This window comes from Corapipo altera, unplaced genomic scaffold (genome assembly GCF_003945725.1).
Source record: "Corapipo altera isolate COAL_440 unplaced genomic scaffold, ASM394572v1 23, whole genome shotgun sequence".
In the NCBI taxonomy this organism is placed as follows: Eukaryota; Metazoa; Chordata; class Aves; order Passeriformes; family Pipridae; genus Corapipo; species Corapipo altera.
Genome location: NW_020884878.1, coordinates 7561961 through 7586399, shown reverse-complemented (window position 1 = coordinate 7586399; position 24439 = coordinate 7561961). Strand labels below are relative to the sequence as shown.

The 24439-nt window shown below is 45.8% G+C and overlaps 2 protein-coding genes across 3 annotated transcripts in view; both read left to right on the top strand.

Annotated features, from left to right (window-relative positions):
• The first annotated feature begins 1962 nt into the window (after positions 1 to 1962).
• Positions 1963 to 17476, top strand: LOC113944738 (cholesterol 24-hydroxylase). Of its 2 annotated transcripts, none has more exons than XM_027638199.1 (15): positions 1963 to 2134; positions 5441 to 5518; positions 6015 to 6066; positions 6646 to 6719; positions 7396 to 7482; positions 8083 to 8221; positions 8836 to 8946; positions 9747 to 9903; positions 10225 to 10287; positions 11492 to 11564; positions 12003 to 12087; positions 13940 to 14050; positions 14311 to 14399; positions 15296 to 15362; positions 16223 to 17476. In XM_027638199.1, exons 1-15 carry the CDS (start codon positions 2007 to 2009, stop codon positions 16382 to 16384), a joined length of 1476 nt encoding a protein of 491 aa, XP_027494000.1. In that variant the 5' UTR covers positions 1963 to 2006; the 3' UTR covers positions 16385 to 17476. The 2 variants fall into 2 exon arrangements, with proteins under 2 accessions (XP_027494000.1, XP_027493999.1); XM_027638198.1 differs by having other exon boundaries at positions 6015 to 6096.
• A 1598-nt stretch (positions 17477 to 19074) lies between these two features.
• Positions 19075 to 24439, top strand: part of LOC113944589 (extracellular tyrosine-protein kinase PKDCC-like) — a 14096-nt gene continuing 8731 nt past the window's right edge. Inside the window, exons 1-2 of the mRNA XM_027637920.1 lie at positions 19075 to 19152; positions 24082 to 24432. Of these exons, the coding sequence (XP_027493721.1) occupies positions 19075 to 19152; positions 24082 to 24432 (429 nt within the window). The remainder of the gene's footprint in view (positions 19153 to 24081; positions 24433 to 24439) is intronic.

Here is a 24439-nt window from a genome sequence, read left to right as displayed (position 1 = left end):
TCCTCTGGTGCACTCAGAGCCATGGGAATGGTGGAAAGGAGCGTTTGCCACCTTGCATGTAAGATGAGCAACCTTCAAAGGGATGGAGTGGACACAACATGCAGCAGCATTGGGGGAGAGACCTGGGAGGTCTTTGAGGAGGAAGGAAGAAGTGGAAGGTTTATAGGATACCGTGGAGACTGTTGTAGTGATTGAAAGGCTGCTGGACTGAGGGCAGGATGGGAAGACAGCAGGATGCAGTGGGTGGTTTCTGTACCTTCTTGGTCTTTATGAACTATCTGGGGTCTTGCTGTTCCTTCCAGAAATCTCCAGAGGGTAGAAGTCCTGCTGAAGTCAGTGATGGCTCCTGTATCCATCCCTCATCACTTTCCCTGCCTGCCTGTGAGCCAACTTATTCACTTAGCCCCCACAACAGCTTGTTGCCATGAGTTCCTTCATTTAACAATTTGTTGTGAAAAATGTTTTTCTCTTTTACATCTGCTGCTGGATCATTTCAGTGGGTGCCTCTGTGTTCTTGAATTATGCAAAGTAATGACTTCGTTTGTCCTTATTTATCTCTAAACCACTGATGGTTTTCCTGACCCCTGTCATAACCTCCCTCACTCATACTTTTTCCAGTTTGGAGGCCTAACCTGTTCTGTCTCTACAGCTCTGCTGAGCTGGTAGGGGAGTTCATGGGATATTCACACACAGGGGGTGTGCTCCAGATTTATCGAGCCCTTTAGATATCAATATGTTCAAGCATCTTGTTTTGCTCACTCACCCATTTCTAATCACTGTCAATACCCCGCTTGATTCTTTGGTCTGTACTGAGCATTAAGTTGAAATTCCTGAAAAAGTTCCTGCACTAAATATCTATAATTTGCTTGGAGGTATATAAATATGCATAGTTTATCTTTCCCCATGCATTACTTTTATTTTTACCAGAAATTAATTTCCACCATTTTATGGCTTGGTCCTCTGTGTCCTGAAATCCTTATGCAATTTGTGTCAGTCAGCTTTAGATTACCTGTTTTGAATAAAACAGTATCATCTCTCATTCCTGTGTCTGGATGATGAATGAGCACATTGTACAACACGGTGACCAAAGCAGACTGCTCTGAAAACCTTCATCTATTGATTCCGACAGGCATCAACAGTATATTCCCTTTGCATCTTCTAATTTAAAGAGCTAAAAGTCAACAAAAAGCCTCTGCCTTCCTTGTCCTGTGGCACTTAGTTTGTCTAGGAGCCTTCAGAGAGGAGCCTTATTTAAAACACTTTTATAAACAAGCATAGGAAGGTGTAGGATCTTTCCTGATCTCCTCGCTCACTTGTTCAAAGCACCATCTCCAACCAGGAAAGCATGCATCTATACATATGCATACACAGACACATGCATATATATATCACAGAATCATATAATAGTTTGGGTTGGAAGGGACTTTAAAGATCATACAGTTCCACTCCCCATCATGGGCAGGGACAACATCCTCTAGACCAGGGTGCTCCAAGTGTCAAACAACACCTCCAGGGATGGGGCATCCACGGCTTCTCTGGGCAACCTATTCCAGTGCCTCACCACCCCCACAGTAAAGAATTTCTTCCTAATATCTAATCTAGATCTACGCTCTTTAAATTCAAAGCCACTCCCACTTGTCGTATCACTACGTGTCTTGGTAAAAAGTCCCTCTCCAGCCTTCCTATAGCCCTTGCTATAAGGTCTTCCCGGAACCTTCTCTTCTCCGGGATTAACAGCCAAGGCTCTCTCAGCCTGTCTTCACAGGAGAGTTGCTCCAGCCCTGTGATCATCTTCGTGGTCTCCTCTGGACCGTATACATACACGTATACACATCCACAGGCATACGCTGTGGGTGTATCTGAACCCGCCCCGAGGCTCTCAGCTCACACCGCCTCCGCCGGGCTCTTTAAGCAGCGCCGTCCCCGCCCGCAGCCGGGAACTCTCCCGGTCCGCCCCGGCCGCCCTTCGCCCGGGACAGGGGGGGCAGCGCTGGCAGCCGGCGGGGATGGAGGCGCTGTGGGCGGCCGGGGGGCTCCTGCTGGCCCTCTGCCTCCTGGCCTTTGTCCTGTACTGCTGCTACGTGAAGCACATCCATGCCAAGTACGACCACATCCCCGGCGCCCCGCGGGAGAGGTAAGGGGCCGGCGGGGCGGGGCGAGGAGATGGCGGCCCGGGCGGGTGTCTCCGCTGGGCGCTCCCCGCCGCCGGCTCCAGAGCCGGCCGCTGGGCTGGAGCCGTGAGGAAACGTCAGAGCAGGAAATAAACCCTCCAACTGGTGTCCCTGGGCCAGGTCGAGCCTGGCGGGTGTAGGCGAGGGCAGCGGCGAGGGATGAGCAGGCTGGGCACAGCGCTCCTGCGTGCCCGCTCCCGGGAAGGGCTGGCACCTCTCGGCATCGCCGGGGATCCCGCCTGGCTGGCCGGGGCTGGATGCCATGACCTGCATCTCCCGGGCGGCCACAGCGGCACGAAGGAGAGGTTTAGAGCCGCCCACCCGAGCTGTGCGTTCGCTTAGGACACCACGGAGGGACCTGACGGCAGCACTGGCCGTGCAGTGCGGGAGGGGCTCCCTGCGCTGGACCAGCACAGCCAGCCCTGCTACGCTGCTCCAGCAGGCACATTGACACTAACTCCACCAGGCACCTTCCGTGCTCTCCCTCATGAGCCAGGTGTTTGGTTTCTGCCATAAATAAATAAAAATGTCATAAGTGATAAAGGATGGTGAGAAAGGTACCAGCAAGGCATTGGCAGCAGTGTCAGAAGGAGACATGGCTCTTGCAGGAGTGTGTGAGCTTCCCATTCAACCTCACCCGTGGGTGCACATGCCCTCTGTAACATGCCATAGGAAGAGACACTGCACCAGCACTGTCTTACAGAAACAGCCTACAGGGACACCAAGCTTGGCTGCCCAGCTCCAAGCTTCAGCCTACTTGTGTAATCAGGGTCAGGTACTAAGATTAGAGAGAGGCTGGACCTTGTTGTACCTAAACCTGCTTGTCCATAAGTTCATTTTGAGGTGTGGAGTAACACCACAGAGTAATGGCAGCTTGAGGAACCCTGTGGCTGCTTTTGTGTCCCTTCTTCAGGGTTTGAGGCTTGATATTGGTCATCAGCATAGGATCTTTCCCAGAAAGTTTTCTAGTACTGGTTTGTCTAAGAGGAGGCTTGTGTGTCATGTGAGCCCACAGCACTTGATGGCTTTTCAAAAGTACAAATTGCCAGGTACAATCCAAAACTCCCACTTCAGTACCTGTTGCACAAACACTTCCACTCCTAAATGTCCAAGGTAAGAAAAATCAAATACCACCAGCTCTGAAAAGTTGTTTATAAAAAAAATAATAAGAGGTAAAGCCAGATGCTGTGTGTGTTGATGGTGGTGGTCTCCCCAGTAAAAGAAAGACATTGACAAACTGAGGGAAGTCCAGTGGAGGCAGCTGGGGTGCCCGGGAGGCTTAGAGCTGGGCTGGCTTTCGGCAGAGAAGCAGCTGCTGAAGGGCAGAGTGAATCCAATGGCTGTTTTCAGGGCAATGGCACGAATTGTCTTAAGGCCATTGAGGTGTAAAGCGAAAGACCTTCATCATGAGGGTGCTCAAAAGCTGGTCCATATGGCTGGGTGCAGCCTGAGCTCTGATGCTGACTGACCTGGAGCAAGGGACTGGGCTCGTGGCCTCCAGAGGTCCTTGCCAACCCAGATTGCTTTGGAATGGGAGTAATTCAAATCTAAACACTTCTCATCTGATACTGTGTCTGGAAAACTGGAGAAGAGCAGCACCAGAAGCAAAGGCTGGCTTGTGTCCAGCTCACTGCCCACCAGATGTGCTTCCCAGCCAGCCAGTCCACAGCCTGCATCCTTTCAAGGCTTTATTCTTCCCAGAAGCAGGATTTTCCCTTTGCCCTTGGCTCTTTCCCTTTGATAAAAGCTTAAGAAAGCCTTATTTTAGGATGAAGTACAACAGGATCTTATCAAAGTCTTGTCTAAAGTCTTATGGCTGCCTGATGACAAGATTACATTAATGCCCTTGATTCCCTGAGCCCATTTATTTTATCAGAACTAGCACAGCACATCTCTCAAGGAAAACTTTTGCAGGACAGACGGAAAAGCGAGTTCTAGTGGTCATAGTGGCTTTGTTTTATTTTTTTTCTGCATGAATGGCTCACCTGTAGAGAGGAGGTTGCCTCTTCAAAGCTTGGCTTGATATTAAAGGTTGAATAACAAGAAATGGGAAAAGGGGATTTCTTTGTAAATACATGTTTTCAGTTGATAGTGTCAGGTAGTTATATATCCCAAACCAAACCCACACTTAGTTTTTTTCATGACATGCAGTAAGTTACTGGGTCTTCTTAGTAGTGGATAAACGTTTTAGGCCTGTTCTAACACCTGACTTAACTGGGTGATAGGAGAGGGGATGAAAAATATCTCTGAGGATTTATGTGTCAGACAAGAGGAGCCATGAGTGGGACCTTGCTTCCTGCTCTGCAGATAGAGCAATTTCCAGAGCTTTAGCTAACAAAGGACTTGCGTTGTATTTGGGGCTTTCACATCTTTTCAGAATCCAGTTACAATGGAGGAGTCAAACAAGTGGAGGATTAAAAGTTTCTGTAGATGTTGGGTATCTTTGTGGAGTCCTTATTATTTTATGTGCCTCCCAGTTCCAACAGTAATAAAATAAGAGCCTGTATGTCCCCTCTAGCTTATTTATACTGAAAAGGATGATGGCATGGCTCTCTGTCTCTCAAATGGAAAACAGATCTTGAGTGCAGCTTGCTTCATTTAGAGAGGAGCTTGACCAAATCTTCCTTCAGATTTACTCGAAGCCTGTGGGAATTCACTGCTCTCAGTTGGAGGAAGGAGTTGATCTCTAACTTTTTAATTCAGCTATTGTATTTGAAGAGTTAACCCTTTTCATTAATGTCTTCAGTTTCCATATTAACCAGTGATTATATTTCTAGGTCCTTTTTTCCCCAGCATTTGAAGTAACATAGCTTTATGCAGAAGGTTCCTAATTTTGCTTAACAGAACTCCACTGCCAGAACTGAAGTTACCCTTAGAGCTGAGCATATATTAAAGAATATTTAATGCAAATATCTGTTTTATGTACAGAAACATAATAGGTGCAGTCAAAATTTGATCAGCTAGACAAAGGGCAAAACAATTCATGAGGGGCTCCCACCCAGACCCAAACTTTTCCTATAAAACAGCAGCAAAAAAGACCTCATCCTTTGTCTCTGCACTGGTGTTCCTGGCTGTGTGCATGCACCAGCCTGACCTTGGTCCCCAGCTTACCAATGTGATGAGGGCTGGGCGTTGGCATAGCTTGGAGTTACTTTCATCTTTCCTTACAAGTGAAACCTGAGGAACACTCACTGAGCAACAAGGATTGCAATCCGTATAAAACCCAATGTTGGCATCCTTGTGACCTTCTTAATCTTCATATTCTGCAGCTTTTTATTTGGACACCTCCCAATCTTATGGAGAATGATGAAGAAACAGGAATTTGTTCATGATCTCTTCCTGCAGTGGTAAGTTGAGACACATCAATAACATTGAATGGGGTAGCCCTGTAGAACACATGGGGAAATCAAGGCATGGAGACCCTGAACTGTGCAACTGGCATCTTTCAGGGGGTCAGTAGAGGAGCCAGAGAGAGAGCATTGATCTTTCAGGTCGGATAGATATTAGAAAAAATTTTTGTGCTGCAAGAGTGGTTAGGCATTGGAAAAAGTTGCTCAGGAAGGTGGTGGAGTAACTGTCTCTGGAAGTGTTCAAGGAGCATCTGGATGTGGCACTTGGGGATGTGCTTTAGGGGTGATTGTGGTGGTGCTGCGTTGGCTGTTGGACTAGATAGTCTTGAAAGTCTCTTCCAAACTTGATGATTCTGCAATTCTCCTAATGTCTTTAGACTGCAGTAGTTCCCACTGCAGTGTGCTCTGGTCCTTTGAGGTTATTAGGTCGCAACTGTTACATGTTGGTTGTTTGTACCATAATTCTCTTTTTTTTAATCTTCTCTTCTTACAGGGCAGAAAAATACGGACCTATTGTACGATTTAATGCCTTTCACAGAGTCACAGTAATGGTTGTGAGTCCTGAAGGAGTGAAGGTACTCAAAAAATAAAGTCACATCAGCAGTGGGGATCAGCCTCTCCCTCCATAATGAGGGAGCTAGTGCCTGATGTTCAGGGTAGCACGAAGCAGTCAGTCTGTGCTTGGCTCTGGCAGGCCAGGGTTAGGAGGATGAGGTGTTCTGCTCTGCGGGCTGTCCTGATTTATTTTCTTCCTTGATTGGTTAATTTACTTTGTCACATTTATTTAAACAGCACATATAGCAAACACCCACCATTTCTGAAAAGTAGTCCCTCTGCAAGAGCTTAATATCTCAAATGAACGAAGCACAAGAGACTGAATTTCTTTCTCTAAATCTTTGCAATTACCAGAGAGTGAGATTTCAGGTCATTGGGCAAAAAAGTGCTAGAGGCATGCAAAACAAGCTAGTAGCTTGGGAACTGGGGAATCAGGGCACACCAAATAATTCATCTACTCCTCAGACTATTGCTACAGAAGGAACACAGTAAATGTGTGAGTGAAATTTTATGTTTTATGTGGGAAACAGATTGCACTCAGTATTCACTGACCTGAGATTTGATTTTAGGAGTTCTTGATGTCACCACAGTACCCAAAGGATCGGCTGGTGTACGATCGTATCTTCAGCCTATTTGGTGAGAGGTAGGCAAAACCCATCTGAAGCCGTTGTGATCTGTAAATAAGCGCAAGACTAATAACACCACAGGTGAACACTTATTTTGACTCAGACCTTAGTGGGGGGATTAATGTCTAATTCCAGACATACGTAAGCAGCATGTACCGAATAATTTTTGTGTGAAGTCAAATGTCTTCCCAGTCAGGGAGGAGGATATGTTGGATTTTGTTTTACCTTGATCGTATACCTTTTTTTCCTGCCTGGAGATGTTCAGTTAGTCTCAGAATAGTCTGCTCAAGACCATCATCAAACTTCTTACTTAGATTTTAGAGCGCTGAGTTAGTCCTTGATGGGTGGGAGTGTGCAGCTTCTAAATTCAATCACAAAAAAGGGGATTTCTTTGTTAGGCTGAAGCTTTTAAAAATATAATAATCCAGTTATTATATTAATTCTTTTTATAACAGCTGTAATGAACCAGCATCTTATTGGACTCAGCAGTCCACACCTACCTAGCAAAACATATATGTGGTTCAGTTGTTGTCCAGAGTCATGCAATGATTGCAATACTGAAGTGTCACAGTGCTCCTTATACATGGGCAAAATAGAAGGAAGTAGATGTGAAAGACTTACCTTTGTGACTACATGGGGTTCAACTGGCTCCCTTGCTGAAAACTGTTCCTTTCCTTTTTTCCTACATTCTAGGTTTCTGGGGAATGGCTTGGTAACTGTTTGCAACCATGAGCATTGGCACAAGCAGAGGAGGATAATGGATCCAGCTTTCAGCCGAACGTAAGGCAGATATTTATGGGATGAGCTAGCTGTTATTTCTGCTGTATTTTCATGACTCTCCCTGTCATTATTTGATATTTAGAGGGGGGAAAAAAAGACAATTAGTGCCAAAATTACATTTTACTTAAGTCTAGGACACCATTTCCATGCCAAGTATAATTTGACCAGACTTCCCATGGAGCAGTGACACCCCTATGAGCTCAGCAATGGCAGAAAGGTCCCAAGGTTGTATATGCCAGACTGTGGTTATGGCTGTCTTATCCTGTTAGAAAAGGTAAGGCAGAGGGTTGGTCTGCTTTCCCTGTGTGTGCCTCAATGCAATGCACGTAGGGTCCAAAGATAAAGTCCACATGCTTTGCTTCAGTGTGCACAAGCCACAGCCCTTTGCCATGACAGACATTAGTTTTATGGCAGGGCAGAGCAGGGCTACTGTAAGAAGAATGTAGCTCATTTTATCTGTTTGCTTTTTAAAGTATTAAGGCAAGTTGATTATAAATTAAGAAAAAATAATTACAATTTTCTATGGAAAATAAAGTTATTTTGGCTGAGCAAAGATGTCCTCTCCAGAACCCCCACTACTCATCTTTATTGATTGTTCAGCTACCTGATTGGTCTGATGGAAACTTTTAATGAAAAAGCAGAGGAGCTGATGGAGAAGCTAGAGGAAATGGCAGATGGGAAAAAAGAGTTTAGCATGCTGTCGATGATGTGCCGGGTGACTATGGATATCATTGCAAAGGTACCAGCTGTCGCTTTCTTGTTTCCTCTGCAATGGCAGGAAGGAATGGAAGTAATGTGTACTGGCAGCAGGATGGGAGCTGGAGCTGGAGCCAGGGAGCTGGAGCCAGGGAAAAAGACCTTTCCCCACCAGTGCCAGAAGAGCTGAAGGACTAATTGTGCCACTTCCATTTGGGCTGAGCCATGGGAAGGGGCAGATAGGGAAGGGTGTGCACAGTCTCAGTGTGGCCTGCAGGATGGGGACCCTTTGCAAAAGCCCTTTCATCCTCACACCTCCCACCCCTCCATGCCAAAAGGGGCACACCAGTGCTCATTCATGGGTTATATTATTGCCATTATATGTCAGCATGAAGTCTGCCTTACGCTGGCTTTTTCCTTATCTATGCAAAACAGTTTGGGATGAATGGAGAGTAATAGTAAATTATTAATCCCCCCAAATAAGGAGGAAGCATAATGTAGATATTGCTCTCCCCTCATGGTCTCCCGCAGGGCAGGATCTAGCCTGAAATATTTTTAGGGAAAAAGGTGATGGTATGAGGTTATCCTGCTTTTTCACCCCAGCCCCAGGGAGCCGGGAGGGTGCAGCAAGTTGCCTTTTTCTCTCCTGCTCCTTAGGTAGCCTTTGGCTTGGAATTAAACGCACTGAGTGATGACCAGATGCCTTTACCACACGCTGTGACCATGGTTTTGGAGGGACTGACCAAGTCACGGATCCCCCTCATACAGGTCTGTACACTCCTCACTTCTGTCCTCTCTCCTCACATCCAGCTGGAGCCTCTGCTCCTTCCTGAGTTAGTGGGAGGGAGCTGTGCAAGGTCCATATTTGATGGGAAAACAGTCATCTGTAGCTCTTTCCCTCCAATGTGCATCAAGATAAAATTCACTAATGCTTTAAAACACTTGCAGAATTAACATTAACATTTAATGCTTCCTTTCTGTCTTCTCTTCCCCCATGCATGTGTCTCCTTTTCATATGGTTTTACACTTTCAGACCCATTAAAAATTGAGATTTTTGCCCTTTGTCCAAGCAGGATGGCAGCCCTCACTCAAAGTGGAAGAAATTTGAACATTCTTGCCATAAAAAAATGATATTTTCAACCCAAATTTATCTACTAAGAAATTATGGATGTAATATGAAATATTTAAGTTAAAAATCATCCTAGTGTCTCATGAAAGTTGTAGTTCAGGCTTTTAGAGCTCCTGTTTTCCTTTTTGGGACCAGGGTGAGATTCTGTATTGCATGCTGCTGTCTCTTTCCATGGAGAGGTGAGGCATTTTGCTCACGGTGCCCAAAACATCAGCTCGGATAAGACAGGACATCAGCATGCACAGACTGAAATATTTCTCATTTCAGCCCAAGCCCTTCCTTTATCCTGGGAGCATTCACTTTGTTCCATGGAGAGCATGGAGAGTTTTTGTGACAAGTGTCATTTTAGCAGAAAACAAGGTGCTGCCTTGTAAAATAACATTGAAATTATTTCTTACCGGCAAAAGGAATAAAATGACTCAAGAAATTCTGTATTCAGTACATGCCAGGGAAACAGAAGCTGGTAAAGGAGGTCAGGGAGAGTGTGAGGCTGCTGCGGCGTGTGGGGAAGGAGTGCATTGACCAGAGGAGAGAAGCTCTCCAGAATGGGAAGGAAGCCACGTTGGATATTCTTACACAGATACTGAAAGGAGATGGTAAGGAACATGTTGCTGTTTGAGTGAATTTCTCTGTGGTATGTTTTGCCATGGGATTTGGGGAGGATTGTTTTGGGGATCTGAACTTTGATCCTCCTTTAAAGGCTTTTTCACACTGAAGATAGTAGAGTTACTTTGAAAATCCCCTGTTTCATTGTGTTGGATCAAATACTGGTCACAAACCACCACTGAAACACCCACTGAGCATCTCCTCTTGATGCCACCTCATCCAATATGTGTCAAACAGGGCAGAGCATTCTGGCTGGTCCAACTAGGGCATGGGGGCATTTTCTAATCCCATTTACTTTTCTATTTTGACAGCTCTGGAGGACACTAGAGATGATGAAAACATTCTGGATAACTTTATCACTTTCTTTGTTGCAGGTTGGTAGCTATTTTTATGCTTGGATATGTCATGTGGGAAGCTGTACTCATTCTTGGGTCATGATTAACACCCTTGTTAATCATGATTAACATCATCATTAACATCATCACTCCATGTGTAATGCTGCTGTATCCAGGAGTCTCTTGGTTGGAAGACAGCAGTATTTACACTGGCGTAGGACCAACAGGGCAAGGTCTGAAGAGAACTTTCAGTTTTCTCAAAGGCAAATCACAGGTTATCCTCTTTCAGTCATATTGACACAGCAAATAATGCCAGGCTTCCCACTCTGGGTCCCAAACTCTGGCTTCCCACTGCCCACTGAGCTGCAAGGCTGTTCCTTACAGGGTTCTGGTCCTTCCTCCCAGATCCCACCAAACCTCGCTGAAAGCACCTTTAACATATTCCACATATCTTCATGTCACCTCACCCACATCATTAAATGCCATTCTTGCTTGAAGGGTGTTAGTCAATGCTTGGTAGGAGAAGGCACTGTCAAGCCTATCAGAAAAAACATGGGCCAATTTAATACATGAGATAAACATCATCTTGCAGGTCAATAGGATTTAGATTCCTAAGAAGGTAAGTCAAAATGCTGTCCTTTTGCAAGAAAGACATTATTGAAACAAATACATTTTTGTAGGAGTCTGTTTTCTGTAATGCTTTAAAATAATACATGTGCCTATCCATGAAAAAAGGAAAACTACCCATATCACAGAGTCTCAGAATGAGTAACGTTTGAAAACTCTTCTACTCCAACTTCCCTGGTCAAGCAGGGTCATCCTAACACATAAAGCAGACATTTCAAATAAAGATGGTTGGAAGCTCTGTTTTCCCTCAAAACCGGTAAATCCATGCTTTCTGGAAGAACTGTGTGTCCCATAATATAACAAGGCAAATACTGGACCTCACTGGTCCTCCTGTTAGGGAGCTCATAACCAGTAGGTGCTGCATGCAGCCAGTGCAGCTTTGAGTTGAGCAAGATGAGTCATATCTTTACCAGCTCTGTCCTGTTCTTGTCATTCTTGAAAGCTCCCTACGTAGACTTTACATCCCTTTTAGTATTTCCTTTAATTGTAGCATACTTGAAATAAAACATTTGGGGTCCAATGTTTAAAGTTTCCTGTTCACAATCAGCTAGTAGACCATGTTTGTGTCATGTTATTATTTCATGCTAACCTTTAAACTGATTTTTGGTGTCATTAGGTCATGAAACCACTGCCAATCAGATGTCATTTACAGTAATGGCACTGGGTCAGCATCCTGAAATACTGGAAAGGTATGTGCGCTCCAATTTGAAAACCCAACTTGCTGTTACTTTCAAGATGAACTTAATTATAAGGATTATTAAAAAGATAGGATCAATTCCCAATAAATTCTAGCCTCCCTTCCAAAATAAAGTTTCATAGTCCCAATATATGTAAAATGTAAAAAAAAAAAAAAAGCATAAGATGGATTATTTCAGTTTCATCTAGGTGATTTTTTTTCAAAGCCTTTATATATACTGGTCCTGAATCCCACCTGGTTCAGCTGCCCTGTGTGCACATTGCTTCATCCTGATAAGAAGTACAAGTTCAGGATACCTGCTTGGGAATTGGTAGGCATTTTGCCTGAGGATGGGTGTCCAAGTCCAACTTACTGTCTGGAAAGTAAAAAATGTAATCTTGCCTAGCAAGATACGGGCGTCTGCAGCTAATATTTTTTAATTGAACTGCAGGGTTCAGACTGAAGTGGATGATGTTCTTGGTGCCAAGAGAGACATTGACTATGAGGATCTTGGCAAACTCACCTACTTATCACAGGTACTGTAGGAGTGAGGTAAGATACCAGTCAGAGCTGTTTGGTAGCACCTCTGATATGTCATGGAGGATACCCACACTTTTAAAATTTTGAAAACAATACAGATATTTTATCCTGGTATTGTTTGTCCCCAGAGAGTCAGCAAGCAGGTATCATGAGACATTTGCAGCAGTCTAGCCTTGTTGGGAAGGATGCTCGTCAAATTTCTTTGCAACATCCCACACAATTCCTTCAATGCTTTCCTTAGTTATTACCAAACTGGGAGCTAGAGTGGAGTTGCATAATCCCTATCTGTTTAAGCTGAAACCATAGCTGTAATTTTTAGAAGGATTTGCAACTTTGAGCCCAACCTGTGTGAATCCCACACACTTCCCTAACTCACAGCTCTATTTTTGTTTGATTATTGTTAAAGCATTTCCAGCTATGATCTCACCAAGTGCCATAAACTCAATGGGATTTGAGGACAGCCAAAAATAATGGCTAGTTTTTGTAGTGACAGTTTTTCATTGTTCAGTCTTGAAACCCTCTTCAGTCACTCTGAAGAGGGGGAGAGAGTTTGGTCCTAAAAGGGGTCTTGTGTATTGAAATGCTGGTTGGTAATGAACTGCAAAGCCAGGGTTTGGCTACTTGCCAGTGTTTGTGTTGCATATCCTTTTTTACAAGGTGGGGGATACCAGTAGCCCTCAGGAGAGGCTGATTCACAGTCCTGGCAGCTATTCTGCTTGACTTGCCCTGTGATTTTAGTAGTCTGCTATGATCATTTTTCTCTTAAACTGCCCTGCTAAGGTGAGCAGTAGTTTTATCATTTGCCATATCACATCCCACAAATCACTGTGCTTTGACAGCAGATAGATTTCATAGGTGTGTTTCTCAGAAGGAAAAGGGAACTCTGTGGTTACAGAAATTGTCAGGTTTTCTTAGGCTTCTCCAAACAGCATCACAATTATACCACTCCAATTAGGATGAGGTATCTAATCCTTTCAGTTTTAAGACACATCACATGAGGGCCTCTCAAAGCAGACCATTTATTTAGCAGCACAAGCTTGGATCTGTACAACCAAAATCAGTCACCCTTGGTCAGAGCCAGTCCATCACTGGAGTATCAGAGACTATGGAACTCCTCTCCTGTCGCTCAGGCAATTCTGAATCCTTTTGTCCCCATTTCTTTTTCATTAGTCCACTCGTGCATGCACACCATTAATTGCATTTTCGGTGTGATGCTCATGTGCACCGTTAATTAGGTTTCACTTTGATGAAATAAGCCATTCTTTCAGCTCACTGCCACCAAAAGAAATGATCTTGTTCCATTTTTTTCTCAACATTCCCTATTCATTTTCCTTTGCCAGGTTGTTTTTTGTCCTTTTGGTGCTCTGACCTGGCTCAGCTACCCAAGCAGCAGAAGCAGGACAAAGGCAGGGGCAGGAGCACAGTGCTGAGAGTGGGAAGGAGGTGGGAGCAACCACCCATCCTCATGTCAGTCAGCGCCCAGAACAGCTCATCAGGGCCAGGAAACTTCACTCTTAGATATTCCCTTTGAATTTGCTTCCTATTACTTTTTTGCTTAGTTGTTGACCTGACTTGAGATTTTAGATTTGTTTAATGCATGGGATCTCCTGTGGGTTTTGTGTCTTTTTCTCTGTATTTTACCAGTTGTAAGAAAGAACTGGGCCTGAAGGAGCTGACTTAGCCATACGTTTTGCCCCCAGGAGCCCAAGGCAGATACGCCAGCATCTGTTTCAAAAGTCAAAATCTCCCACTTATCCAAAGTGAAAGGCCATAGGGAGGTAATTAATTCTATTTCTGCTGCCTATACTGTATCAACTAAGTGACCTTTTGTGCTTTTTGCTGACACAGGTTCTGAAGGAGTCGCTGCGGCTGTACCCGCCCGTCGCAGGGACCGTGCGCAGGCTGGAGAAGGAGCACGTCATCAACAGCATCAGAATTCCTGCCAACACCACGCTCGTTGTGAGTCCCATCCACCATCAGCAGCTGTTAGCTGCTGCAGTTCGTCCAAATGTAATGGATCTGTGGATCAGAGGGCCAGAATCTTCCCAGGGTGTATTTCTGCTGGCCTCTCTAATATCTTGACCAAAACTGGGGTATGAATTGGGACTGTCATTTGGGACTGGGGAGTGGAAGGCAGTTATGGTTTTGTACCTCTGACAGCAAAGAAGCATTTTCAGTGTGCTGCTCTTGACTAAAACAAGTAAACTCTTTCTTGACAGTTCAGCACTTATATAATGGGAAGGATGGAAAGGTTTTTCAAGGATCCATATACTTTCAATCCAGACCGATTCAGCAAAGATGCACCTAAGTGAGTTTCTTTTTACTCCCAGGTTGTTAAATATTTAATAAGGATCCATTACAGGAAGATATTTCAAGGGGGAAAAAAATTGACTAAAACTATTTTTCCATTCCAGTAGGAGTAAGACTAAATCATTCAAATGCAAATAGAGAGCAATAATATGCAGCTTTTGTTCAAAAATTCTTTAGACCATGTGATACCTTGCAAAAACAGACCAATACTATTGTTATTTAATGTTTATATTGAGATCTAAGCTTTGGGCCAAAACCAGGTTGAATATTTGCATTAGTGCAATACAGACATTCAATATGTGACAGCCCTGGCCCCAGGATGCTTGAAGTGTCTCCATATTAGAGAGGGCAGAAGGGTCTGAGGCACAGAAGATGCTGTTCAGCCATGTGGGAGGCAGCCTAAGGCTAGTCAGTGGTCAGGAGTGCAATAGGAGGGATCAGTGACTAAACAGTTAGATACAGAGATCAGCAGCTACTTCACGAGTCAGGAGTTTTGCTTCAGCCTAGAGTTAGTCTGGTCTCCCGAACCAAACACCCCCTCCCTCACATGGTTCAGAGCTGCCCAAAGGGGCAATAATTGGGTGGATTGTTACATCCTCATGACAGGCTGGAGAGCATTTGGAGTGTGCTTAACATTCAGCTTTGAAATAAGATTGGCATACATCAAAACAGCTCTGTGAGTTGAGCCATATAGTGAGCAGAGATCTCGAGGAAACATGCTGTGGAGCTGTACCGTTGCTCTGAAGCAAAAAAGAGGTAATTTGGAGGCTGTTTTTACAAGTCAGATAGGCGAGGTGATATTTAGACCATTTCCTTGCTGTTGTGGTGAAATATTTGCTTGTTTCCTTACAATCAAGTTGTCAGAGTGACAATTTTGAACGTTTTTCTTTGCAGGCCATATTATTGCTATTTTCCATTCTCTCTGGGATCCCGATCCTGCATCGGGCAGGTGTTTGCACAGGTAAGCAGAGGCCTGGAATGGCACTTCCATAGTAAGCTCTGGGCCAACTCAGGGTGTGCTGCCATGGCTGGTGGTGGGGGTCCAAAGGCCACACTAATGGTGCACTGACCCCCTTCTCTCTAGAGGAAATATCCCCCCCATGCCCATGATGGACGTCTCTCAAATGCTGTCACATGAGCACACATCCATGTGTCAAACTGGTCCCACGTCACCAGTGTGCACATGCAAATGTCTGCAGGGAGGAGCAGCAAGCAGGCTGCACTCCCTCTGAACTGTCCTGAGTCAACCTGCCTGAATCCAAACCCCTTAATGGAAATCACAGTCAACAACCCTTTGCCAGCCAAGGTCAAACACACAGGGGATATGCAGGGGGTCTTGGGGACCATCCCGTGGCTACCCCTGACAGAATCAAGGCAGGGAAAACAGCAGCTGGCAGAAGGACACAAGCCAGAACTGTCACAGAGAAGGTGAGGAGGGGGCTACATGGATGGAAGGAACAATTTAATGATGTATATGAGCATAGCAGAGAGCATTTCAGAACAGCAGGAGGCCAGCTCTTTGGGTCTGTTCTGTGGGTTAATCTAAGCACCAGTGCTGAGAGTCTTCAGTGCTTTAGTTTTATAGTCTGATTTCCCAAATGGGGTTAATGCATAAACACAAGGACCGATCCTAGTGCCTGTCAGTTGTCTTCAAATCCATGAAGTCCCAGGTTTCCTGCCCAAACTCAGCTGGCTGCATTTAACTTTTAAATCTCTATCTATATTGACAAAGCAGTATAACATAATACACTGACTTTAAGCAGCTGCAGTCCAAGCTCTATATGCTGTCACTGACAATGAATTTGCTTTTCTTCTTAACAGATGGAGGCAAAAGTGGTGATGGCAAAACTGCTGCAGAGGTTTGAATTCCAGCTGGTACCAGGGCAGAGTTTTAAACTCTTGGAGGCTGGAACCTTTAAGCCACTAGATGGAGTAATGTGTAAATTAAAGCCAAGGAGCTCTGCAAGATGCTGCCAGGAGTGACTACTCAAGGAGGGGAGCGTGACATGCTACTGTTAGTGTTTCTTTTGATTTTGAAGATCTTGACACTAATCAAAGGTTTGATTTTGCAGGCCCCTTTAGAGGATTACTAGACTGAAATTATTTCTAGCCTTCCTCATAATTTACTGAAGAAAACCTTAGGAGAGTCACTCTAGTGAATATTTTCAGTCTGGAAGCATACCCAGAATTGCCAAGCTTGTAATTTTCCTGGGGGCTATTTGATTCTGACCAGACTTGGAAAAGAACATCCTTTCACTGGAAATCCACACAAACCTACACTGAAATCTCAGCTCATAGTTTTCATTAAGTTTACTTACAACACAACATGGTCTAAAGTAAGCCCTCGTTGGGGAAGTTTTCACTTACAGAATGAAATGAGAGAAGAGTGGAGCACAGATTTGGGTTGAACTTAGGAAGAGATGTTTGGAGATAGTCTTTTGTCAAAGCAATTTTTCCATCCCTGCTCTAAACAAGAAGAACAACTGATAGGAACAATCTGAACAAAAATATCAGTCTGAGGCCACTACTTCCCCCTGTTGCTCCTGCCTCATTTTTATTCAGTCTCTTCCACTTTTCTTCTGAAATTATGCAAATGTAGATTGCCAGTCCACACTGTAGAAAGGGAATCTCCTGTTTCCTCCTACCTCTCCACACAGCCTGTGTTCATTCTTCTGAGACACTGTTCTTTGGTCAGGGGAGTCTTGCTGTGTTTATTTTAATCTGGATCATTTTCCCCATCTGGTTTACCACAAAGCTACAGTAACACTTGGACCAGATGGTCTAGTAGGTACAGCAGGGTTGGAAATAAGTGCCTGAGCTAAATGCTGCTTAAAATGGTGTTGCCACTGAAGAAATGTGTCTGCAGTTTGAGCCAGAGACAAGAGAAGGTCCTGCACCCTCTTCTTCTGCAGATGTGCCTGAATTACTTGCTGCATGTGGGCTTGCAGCTAGGCTCTGCTGGGGAAAAAACTACCATATGAAAATGCTGCCTTCCAGAACTATGTAAATACCTAATAGGAGTTTGGGCCTTCTCTGTCATGAAATACAGCAAATTAAAGAAATTTGATGCTGCCACTGTTGTTTCTTACCTTTCTGAATTAAAAGAGCATAAATACAGTCTGTATACTGTCAAGTTCCCATGGTGGTTTCCATACCAGAAGAGTAACATCTCAGAACTTTCCCTGACTCTGATCCTGTTGTGCACAATCTCATTCAGTGCACCAATGGGATAGCAGGCCCAGAAGGTTGATGCTGCTTTTGATAATAAGATCGATATCATACAGTGTACAAATATGACTTACACCCAGGCGTACCAGTACCTGTATTGCAAGGGAAGCTTTAGTCCACTTATCAATAAAACAGCTTTTCAAGACCTTGAGATCTGCTTGTAGACATTCATATAATCTCATTGGGAAACTGAGGACTCTCCAGCTGGATGTGTGTTCCCAGGAGTTGGCACAATGGGGACTGGGATGCTCCATGCTATTTGGGCTGGATGTGCTGGTGGCATAACAAAAAGCTGAACCCTGAGAACATGTCAAAGGGAGAGGTGGGGGAAGCTGTGACAGGGAGTGGCCTTTGCTGTGAACAGCACACAGCTTGACAGATGCTGGCTAATTGTGCTGTGGGAATGCAAGATGCCACCACACCAGGGCTCTGCTTTGCTGCTAATGAGTGAGGTGAGATGCATTAGTTACACAAATATGTATTGCCTTCTGCTACCTTTGCAATGGGGTGAGGCACCTCCAAGAAGGGCTCAAGGGGAGTGTTAGCATGTTAAAACCCTGCAGTGAGTTCTGTCAGCCCTCATCTGTCCAAGACTGGAGTTTCCTGACTGCTTTGTGTTTACCCTCTTCTTGCAAGGCCAAATTACCACCCAGCTCTCCAGGGACCGCTAGCACAGGCCTTTCTCCTTTTTCTACACCCTAGAGCCCTCGCCAGACTGTTGCCTGACAGGCTGATCGCCTCCCAGCAGATGGCAAGCGCTCATTGCCGATGCACCCAAGAGCAGCAGCACTCCTCAGCCTTGACAGCTCCTTCTTTTAAGAGACAGGCTGTCCTGGCTCATCCAAGACATCTTCCCGCAGGAGGAGATGGTGGCCTATGATGTGCAAATGCCCTGCATTGTTCCCATGGTTTCATCCTGCACCTCTAGCCAGGAGGTGATCTTGTCTGACTAAAAGAAAAAAGGAGCAGGTTCAGGAAAGCTGTTTCCTGGTGCCCTGCATGCCAACTGGTTGCCAGCACCAGCTTTGCCAAACCCTGTTGAGAAACTTCAGACCAGAAGTGCCTCAGGAGGCGCAGCTGTGCGTGCCATGGGCTATAAAAACACCTGGGAGCTGAGCTTTTTTGGACACCACAGAAAAGGACAGTTTATCCTTATTCTGGGGAAGAGAGAGACATTATTTCAGTTCTAGGGCAATCATTATTGCACCAAGCCCTCAGCTGGGTTCTTGGCCAGTAAGGCAAAAAAGTAGAACAAAGTCTATCTACCCAGTTCTTACCAGCTGGTTGTAGGAAAGTATCACATCTGTAGCTAATTTTCTTCTTATCCTTTTCCTGGCTCTTGGGCAATACAAAGACAAAGCTGGATATGGCTGGTGGGGTGATTTTCCCTGGGTGCCACTCAGGCAGGGTCCTGCACAGGCCAGTGCTGCATCCCTGGAGGTTGGATGCAAGAAGGTTTCTCAGTTGACTCGGAACTGCAAAGCCAGACTGCTCAGGACTACTCCTGCCCCTGCACCCTGCAGGTAAGTGCCTGCCCTCCAGCAGCTCCTCTTGCTTTCACCCTGCCCCAGATGTGCATGCTGGCAGCTGGACAGGGACTGTCAGGAGGCAGCCAGAAGCTCAGCTGGCAGGAGTCAAGGTTACAGCTGCCCTCAAAGGTGAGGGCACCAGTGGTGACATGTATTCCCAAGAGTCTTTATTAGAGGTGTCTAAGTCTTCCTCCTGTTCTGACGTGGCTGCTGCAGGTTTCTTTGATCCCTCTCCCAGACCTATAAACTCTTTGCCTCCTTCTTCTGGACTGATGCCCAGGACTTTCATGTATGTACTCAGAGTGAAAACTTTCCCCCCAGGATTTCTTCCCAGGTTTTTTATACTAACCCAAGAGCTTGATCTTATCCCTTCTAGATCAGTGTCATAGACAAGAAAGAAGGAAACACTGCTGCCTAGACCTCTTAGGACAGGAGGGAACCAGCTAGGGAAATTGTACCCAGAGGTGTCTGTCTTTCAGAAGGCAAATGCCTTCAGTGCTGGCATGGGAGAATGTGAAGCTTTCTCACCTCAACTAGTCTGGAGTACGGGAGACTCCCAGTTTTTCCTCTGCACTTCATGTACAGACTCATACCTTTCCAGAGAGCCCAGCTAGCATTACTGCCAGGACAGAAGTGGGAAAAATCTCATTCCAGCCCTTGCAAGAAGACAGGAGAAGCTCAAAAGCATGAGATTCAATCACATTTATCGAAATCATAGCCCAGCCTGATATTTTCTGAACAGTGGACAGCTCCATCTGCAGCCTCCAGAGGAATGAACGTAGATAAGAAAGTGTAAGATACTGGTGGGCCCAGTGCAAGTGCACAGCTTAACCATACATGCATTTGCACTCAGTGTGGTTGTACGATGAGAGCTGCAACAGGAAGGGGTGGCATGGGATGGGGTGGGATGGGATGGGATGTACTCTGTCAGGCAGGGCTCTTTTGCCTCCTCTCAATTTCCCCACAAACTGCAACATCATTTGTTCTGCTGACCTCAGGACAAAAGAAGCACTTGAAGAATGACATTTCCTCAGTGAGGCAGTGGTATGCTCCTTCAGTGATATCAGGGACAAGGGAGGCACCAGTGAGGTGGGGAAACTACCCACGAGGGGACACTACAATCCTGGCAGCATCTCAGTTGAGCCATTATAAGGTTTCTCCATGCTGCCCATGCCACTGCTTTGGTCTGCTCTGCAGGACACATGATGACATTATTTGTAATTAATCTCTGCTTGTCTGCCTTATGCTAAGGTTTGGAGTCTGCACTCAGGTGACACTGAAGCTGAAGAGTGGGAGGCCCTTTACTCTGTTTTATTCCCCGTGAGCTCAGTTTCTTGCTGTAGACTCAGTCTCTCAGCTGCAGGTACAAGGGAGGCTCAGGAGATGGAAAATAAAATGACAAAAAGAGGTCAAAGCTAGCAAGCTCAGAAAACTTTCTACAATGCCTTCCCTTCTCACGTAGGATCTCTGTGTGAAATGGTTGGTGGCAAGCCCTGCCCTGCCCTGCTCACCATGGTATGCCCATGCATGGGTCCCTGAGAGGTAGCAAGTATTTTTTATCTGTCTCTGAATTGTCAGCGATGGGAATTTAAATAAATGAGAATTACTGACGAGTATTTGCCCTTCAATCTCTGAAGTGTCTCTTGGCCTTGTCCTGCTCTGCTGTCTCAGCAGGCTCTGGGTCAAAGCTATCTGCCTTCCACTGCAGTGAGCAGCTGGACTTCTCCCTGCAGGAGTTTGCTTTCTCTACGTTCAGCACTTCTTTGCTCCCTCACAGGGCCTGCAACATGCATGAGCTCTGCTCTGAACTTCTCCAATGGTTTGGTACCCGCAGAACAAACCATCTTCTGATTCTCCTTCTGGTTCAGCCAGCAAAGGCCCCCAGAGCTCCTGAGAGTCAGACAGTGCTCAGGAGTAGCACTTCCACCTCTTCTGAAGGACAGGAATTGTTTCCCCCTCTCTGTTCAAAATACTTTGGTGACATCTATAGTAGCAAAGGAAATATGCTATGGACCTTTCCATGGCACTGAGGTGGACTGGCACAGAACAGTCATCTACCAAGCTCTTTTACACTTCAAAATATGGTGGCCATGTGCAATCTGTGTATCAGGAGGGGTGTCTGGAACATCTTGACTCCCAGATCAGGGACAGCAGTGGCCAGGCACTGCTCTAACAGTATGGCTACAGAGAAAATGAAGTGCCAGTGACCTAGGAATGTACTTGGCACTTTCACTTTTCAGTCAGTACTAGTCTGAAGATTGTCCATCTATACAGCCAATTTGTACTGCTAGGCTAAGCCTGCTAGTGAGCCATTTAGTTCCAGTACTGACCTTCTGCAACTCATCCTTCCCCTTTATCTCTGAGCCCTCTTTCTCTCAGCAAAACTCTTTTCCACACATCTCCTTTCTTTTACTCTGAAACATCGCCACACTGAAGTGTGCACATTCCAGCTCTCCTTCTCCTCATTGGTACATCTATAGGATTTGCTTCCTATCTATAGTGCCCTGACACTGAGGTCCAGATGAGGGTTTTGGACTCTACCTCATGCCAGTGTCCTCAATGGGCTTGTGCAGGAGAATTTGTTTCTCCTGTACAGACTCATTGTAAAAATGTTGAAGAATTGCTTCCTTCTTTTCCAATGGACTTAATTAGGCCTTGCTCTTGCCCCTTTCCTCAGAAGATCACAGCACTGTTAGCTAAAAGCAGACACTGGAGCATCTCCAGTGCCTGAGGCACCAGCAGCATCCAGTAAGAGATTATGCTGGGTCCACCCTGAGGATTCTAGCAGGGGGTACTGGTACCAAGCACCAGAGAAGACTTCAGTTCTGTGGGATTTTTCATCTCTTCTGTAAGGGTTGTCCTACCCTCACCTTCCATCTCTTCCCCCATTACCTCCTATCCCCTCTTTTGTTTGCACAAACCCTCCAAGGAACTAAAGGACACTCAAATGACCACATACTTCTCTGCTACATCCTTGCTGCAGCACTTTGCTTTGTTTCTTATTTCAGATGTCAGCTCTGTCAGGCAAGGCCACCTCTTGTGCCATAGTCTGCAAAAAGCCTGGTGCAGCAGAGCCATGATCTTGGCAGGAATCCTTAAGTGCTACTATAAAGCAAATGAATAATCAGTCATTGTTACCTTTTTGTATCTAAGAGTCCCCTCTAATAGGCCTTGATACTATTACAGTACTGAGGACAGGCTGAAATCAGATAATAGTACTTTCAGCTGCCATCTATTCCCTTGGAAACATAGGTAAAATGCATTTAATACCTCTCCAGTGACAATGAATATTAATTAATATGACACAAATGTATAGTTGATTTGAAAATAAGGACACTAATTAAAGAGCTGTTAGGGTTAAAAAGCAACAAAGGAAATTCAGCTACTGAATGAGCTGTTCTGGGTTCAGCTTCTAACTTATCCGTGCATGGATAAGCACAGGTGGTCTGAGGTTTTCCACTTTATTTTACATATAGGTAGACTGTGGGTTTTGCCTTCCCTCCCCAAACTGTCATCTGGAAATGTCCTGAAGAATTCAGAATTCATTTTTCCCACTGTCTCACAGAGTAACTCTGCTCCACTGAGGTGCTGCTGCTCGTACTCTGTCTCATTGACTGCTCCAGTGGTGTTGAACCAACAAGAAGCGAGAGGGAAACTTTCTGCAGGCTTTTGGGAAGAAACCTATTTGTAAGCGATTGCTTATATTCATTATTCCTGTTAAAATAGCCTTGGGGATCACTGGTCATGATAGCTGCCTTGCTGTAATCTCTGAAAATCTCCATCCCTCAAGCCATGACATTAAAGTCGAATTTCTTACTGAGGTTTCACAAAGGTTCCTTTGCAAGAGTGACTTGTGACAGTGACCTGAGCAGAGTGTGCACACACAGAGTGTGTTATGAGTGAGTCAGGAGAGAGGCAATGGCACTGCTCTGCATGGAGGGAGGCATGGAGGAGCAGATGTGTCCAAGGGCATCAGCAACACTGCAGGACTGAGCAGTCCCATTGCTTTATCACAACCAGGACAAACCCCGTGTAATCTCACCCACTGTGTGCCGGTGGGTGCCCTGCCAGTCTTCTCCTGGTGCAGGCAGAACCTGCAGGTTCTCAGCAGAGCTGTGTCCCTCAGGAACAGGGCAGCACCTGGGAAATAGCAGGCACCCCAGCTAACAGGGGAAAAGTGAGATGGGCATCCTCCAACCTCCAACGCCCAACTGTGCTGTGCATCACCTCTCCCTTTCTGGGGAGGGTCTCTCAGGCTAGTTATGCCACCAAAAACATTAGGGCAGAAAACGAAGCAAACTAGATGGAGAGGCAGACCATTATTTTAATTTCTAGCCCAGTAGCATAAAGGTAAATAAAAAGTGAATCAACCCATTGGGCTGGTGTTTCAGGCTGCTCAGTGAGGAGAATTAACTGCATATTGCCTAAATTAAAAGCAGACAAACTGTATCTGCCTTCGCCCTAAACTAACCCGACTGACTTCCAGCACACCAGCGCCCAGTGCAGGCACGTGTCTAAAGCCAGTGACAGAACCGCGGCACGAACCTGTCCGGCTTCTCGCAACCACCTCGGCAATACTTTCCTCTCCTGCTCAAGTACACGTGTGTTACAGAAGGCAGTCCCGAGCTGGCTTTGTCACCAGGCCGATCAATTTTCTCGGAAATAAATGATAAAGCTGTGTTTTCTGCCTAGATGGGCTTGTTTTGGCAGAGGAGGGTTTTTTGGTTTTGTTGGCGGGTTTTTTTTCTGGAAAAAATTACAATTCTGTGCTTTAGGTAGTGTTTTGCTGATTCAACCTAATAGTGCTTATCCTTCTAATAAGAGAGACTGCTAGTGTTTGCTTTTCTTAGGAACCTAACCCGAGCTTTTCCAGAGGCAGGGGAACGTGATATCTCAGTCCTTACTGAGTTTAACCCGTTGTAGAGCTATCCCTCGGCTGCGCGCCGCAGTAACTCTATCAAGGCTGACGAAACTCACGCCCGTGAAAATCGGCGTGTACTGCCACAAACAGCCGCCGCCGGAGTGTGGCCGGGCGTCTCTGGGGATGCACCGCTCGCTCTCGGCAGTTCGGGTTCCCAGCCGGGGCCACCTCTTCCAGAACCTCCACCTCCCCTCCGCGGGCGGTCCGTGCCGGGGTGGGGGCTCCGAGTGCCGCCCGCCCGACACGCCCCCTCGGCACTGCTCGCCTTTCGCAGCGCGGCGGAGCGCGGGCGGCAGAGCGGCGGGACCGGCGGCGGGGCAGCCCCGCTCCCCATGGCGGCGGCGGCGGGGCGGGCTCGGC

What these genes read in the sequence shown, in the direction of transcription:
- LOC113944738 (XM_027638198.1), top strand. Translation starts at nt 2,007, where the DNA reads ATGGAGGCGCTGTGGGCGGCCGGGGGGCTCCTGCTGGCCCTCTGCCTC. An exon ending in TATCACTTTCTTTGTTGCAG is followed by an intron (nt 10,288 to 11,491) that starts GTTGGTAGCTAT and finishes TGGTGTCATTAG; the next exon opens with GTCATGAAACCACTGCCAAT. An exon ending in AACTCACCTACTTATCACAG is followed by an intron (nt 12,088 to 13,939) that starts GTACTGTAGGAG and finishes TTGCTGACACAG; the next exon opens with GTTCTGAAGGAGTCGCTGCG.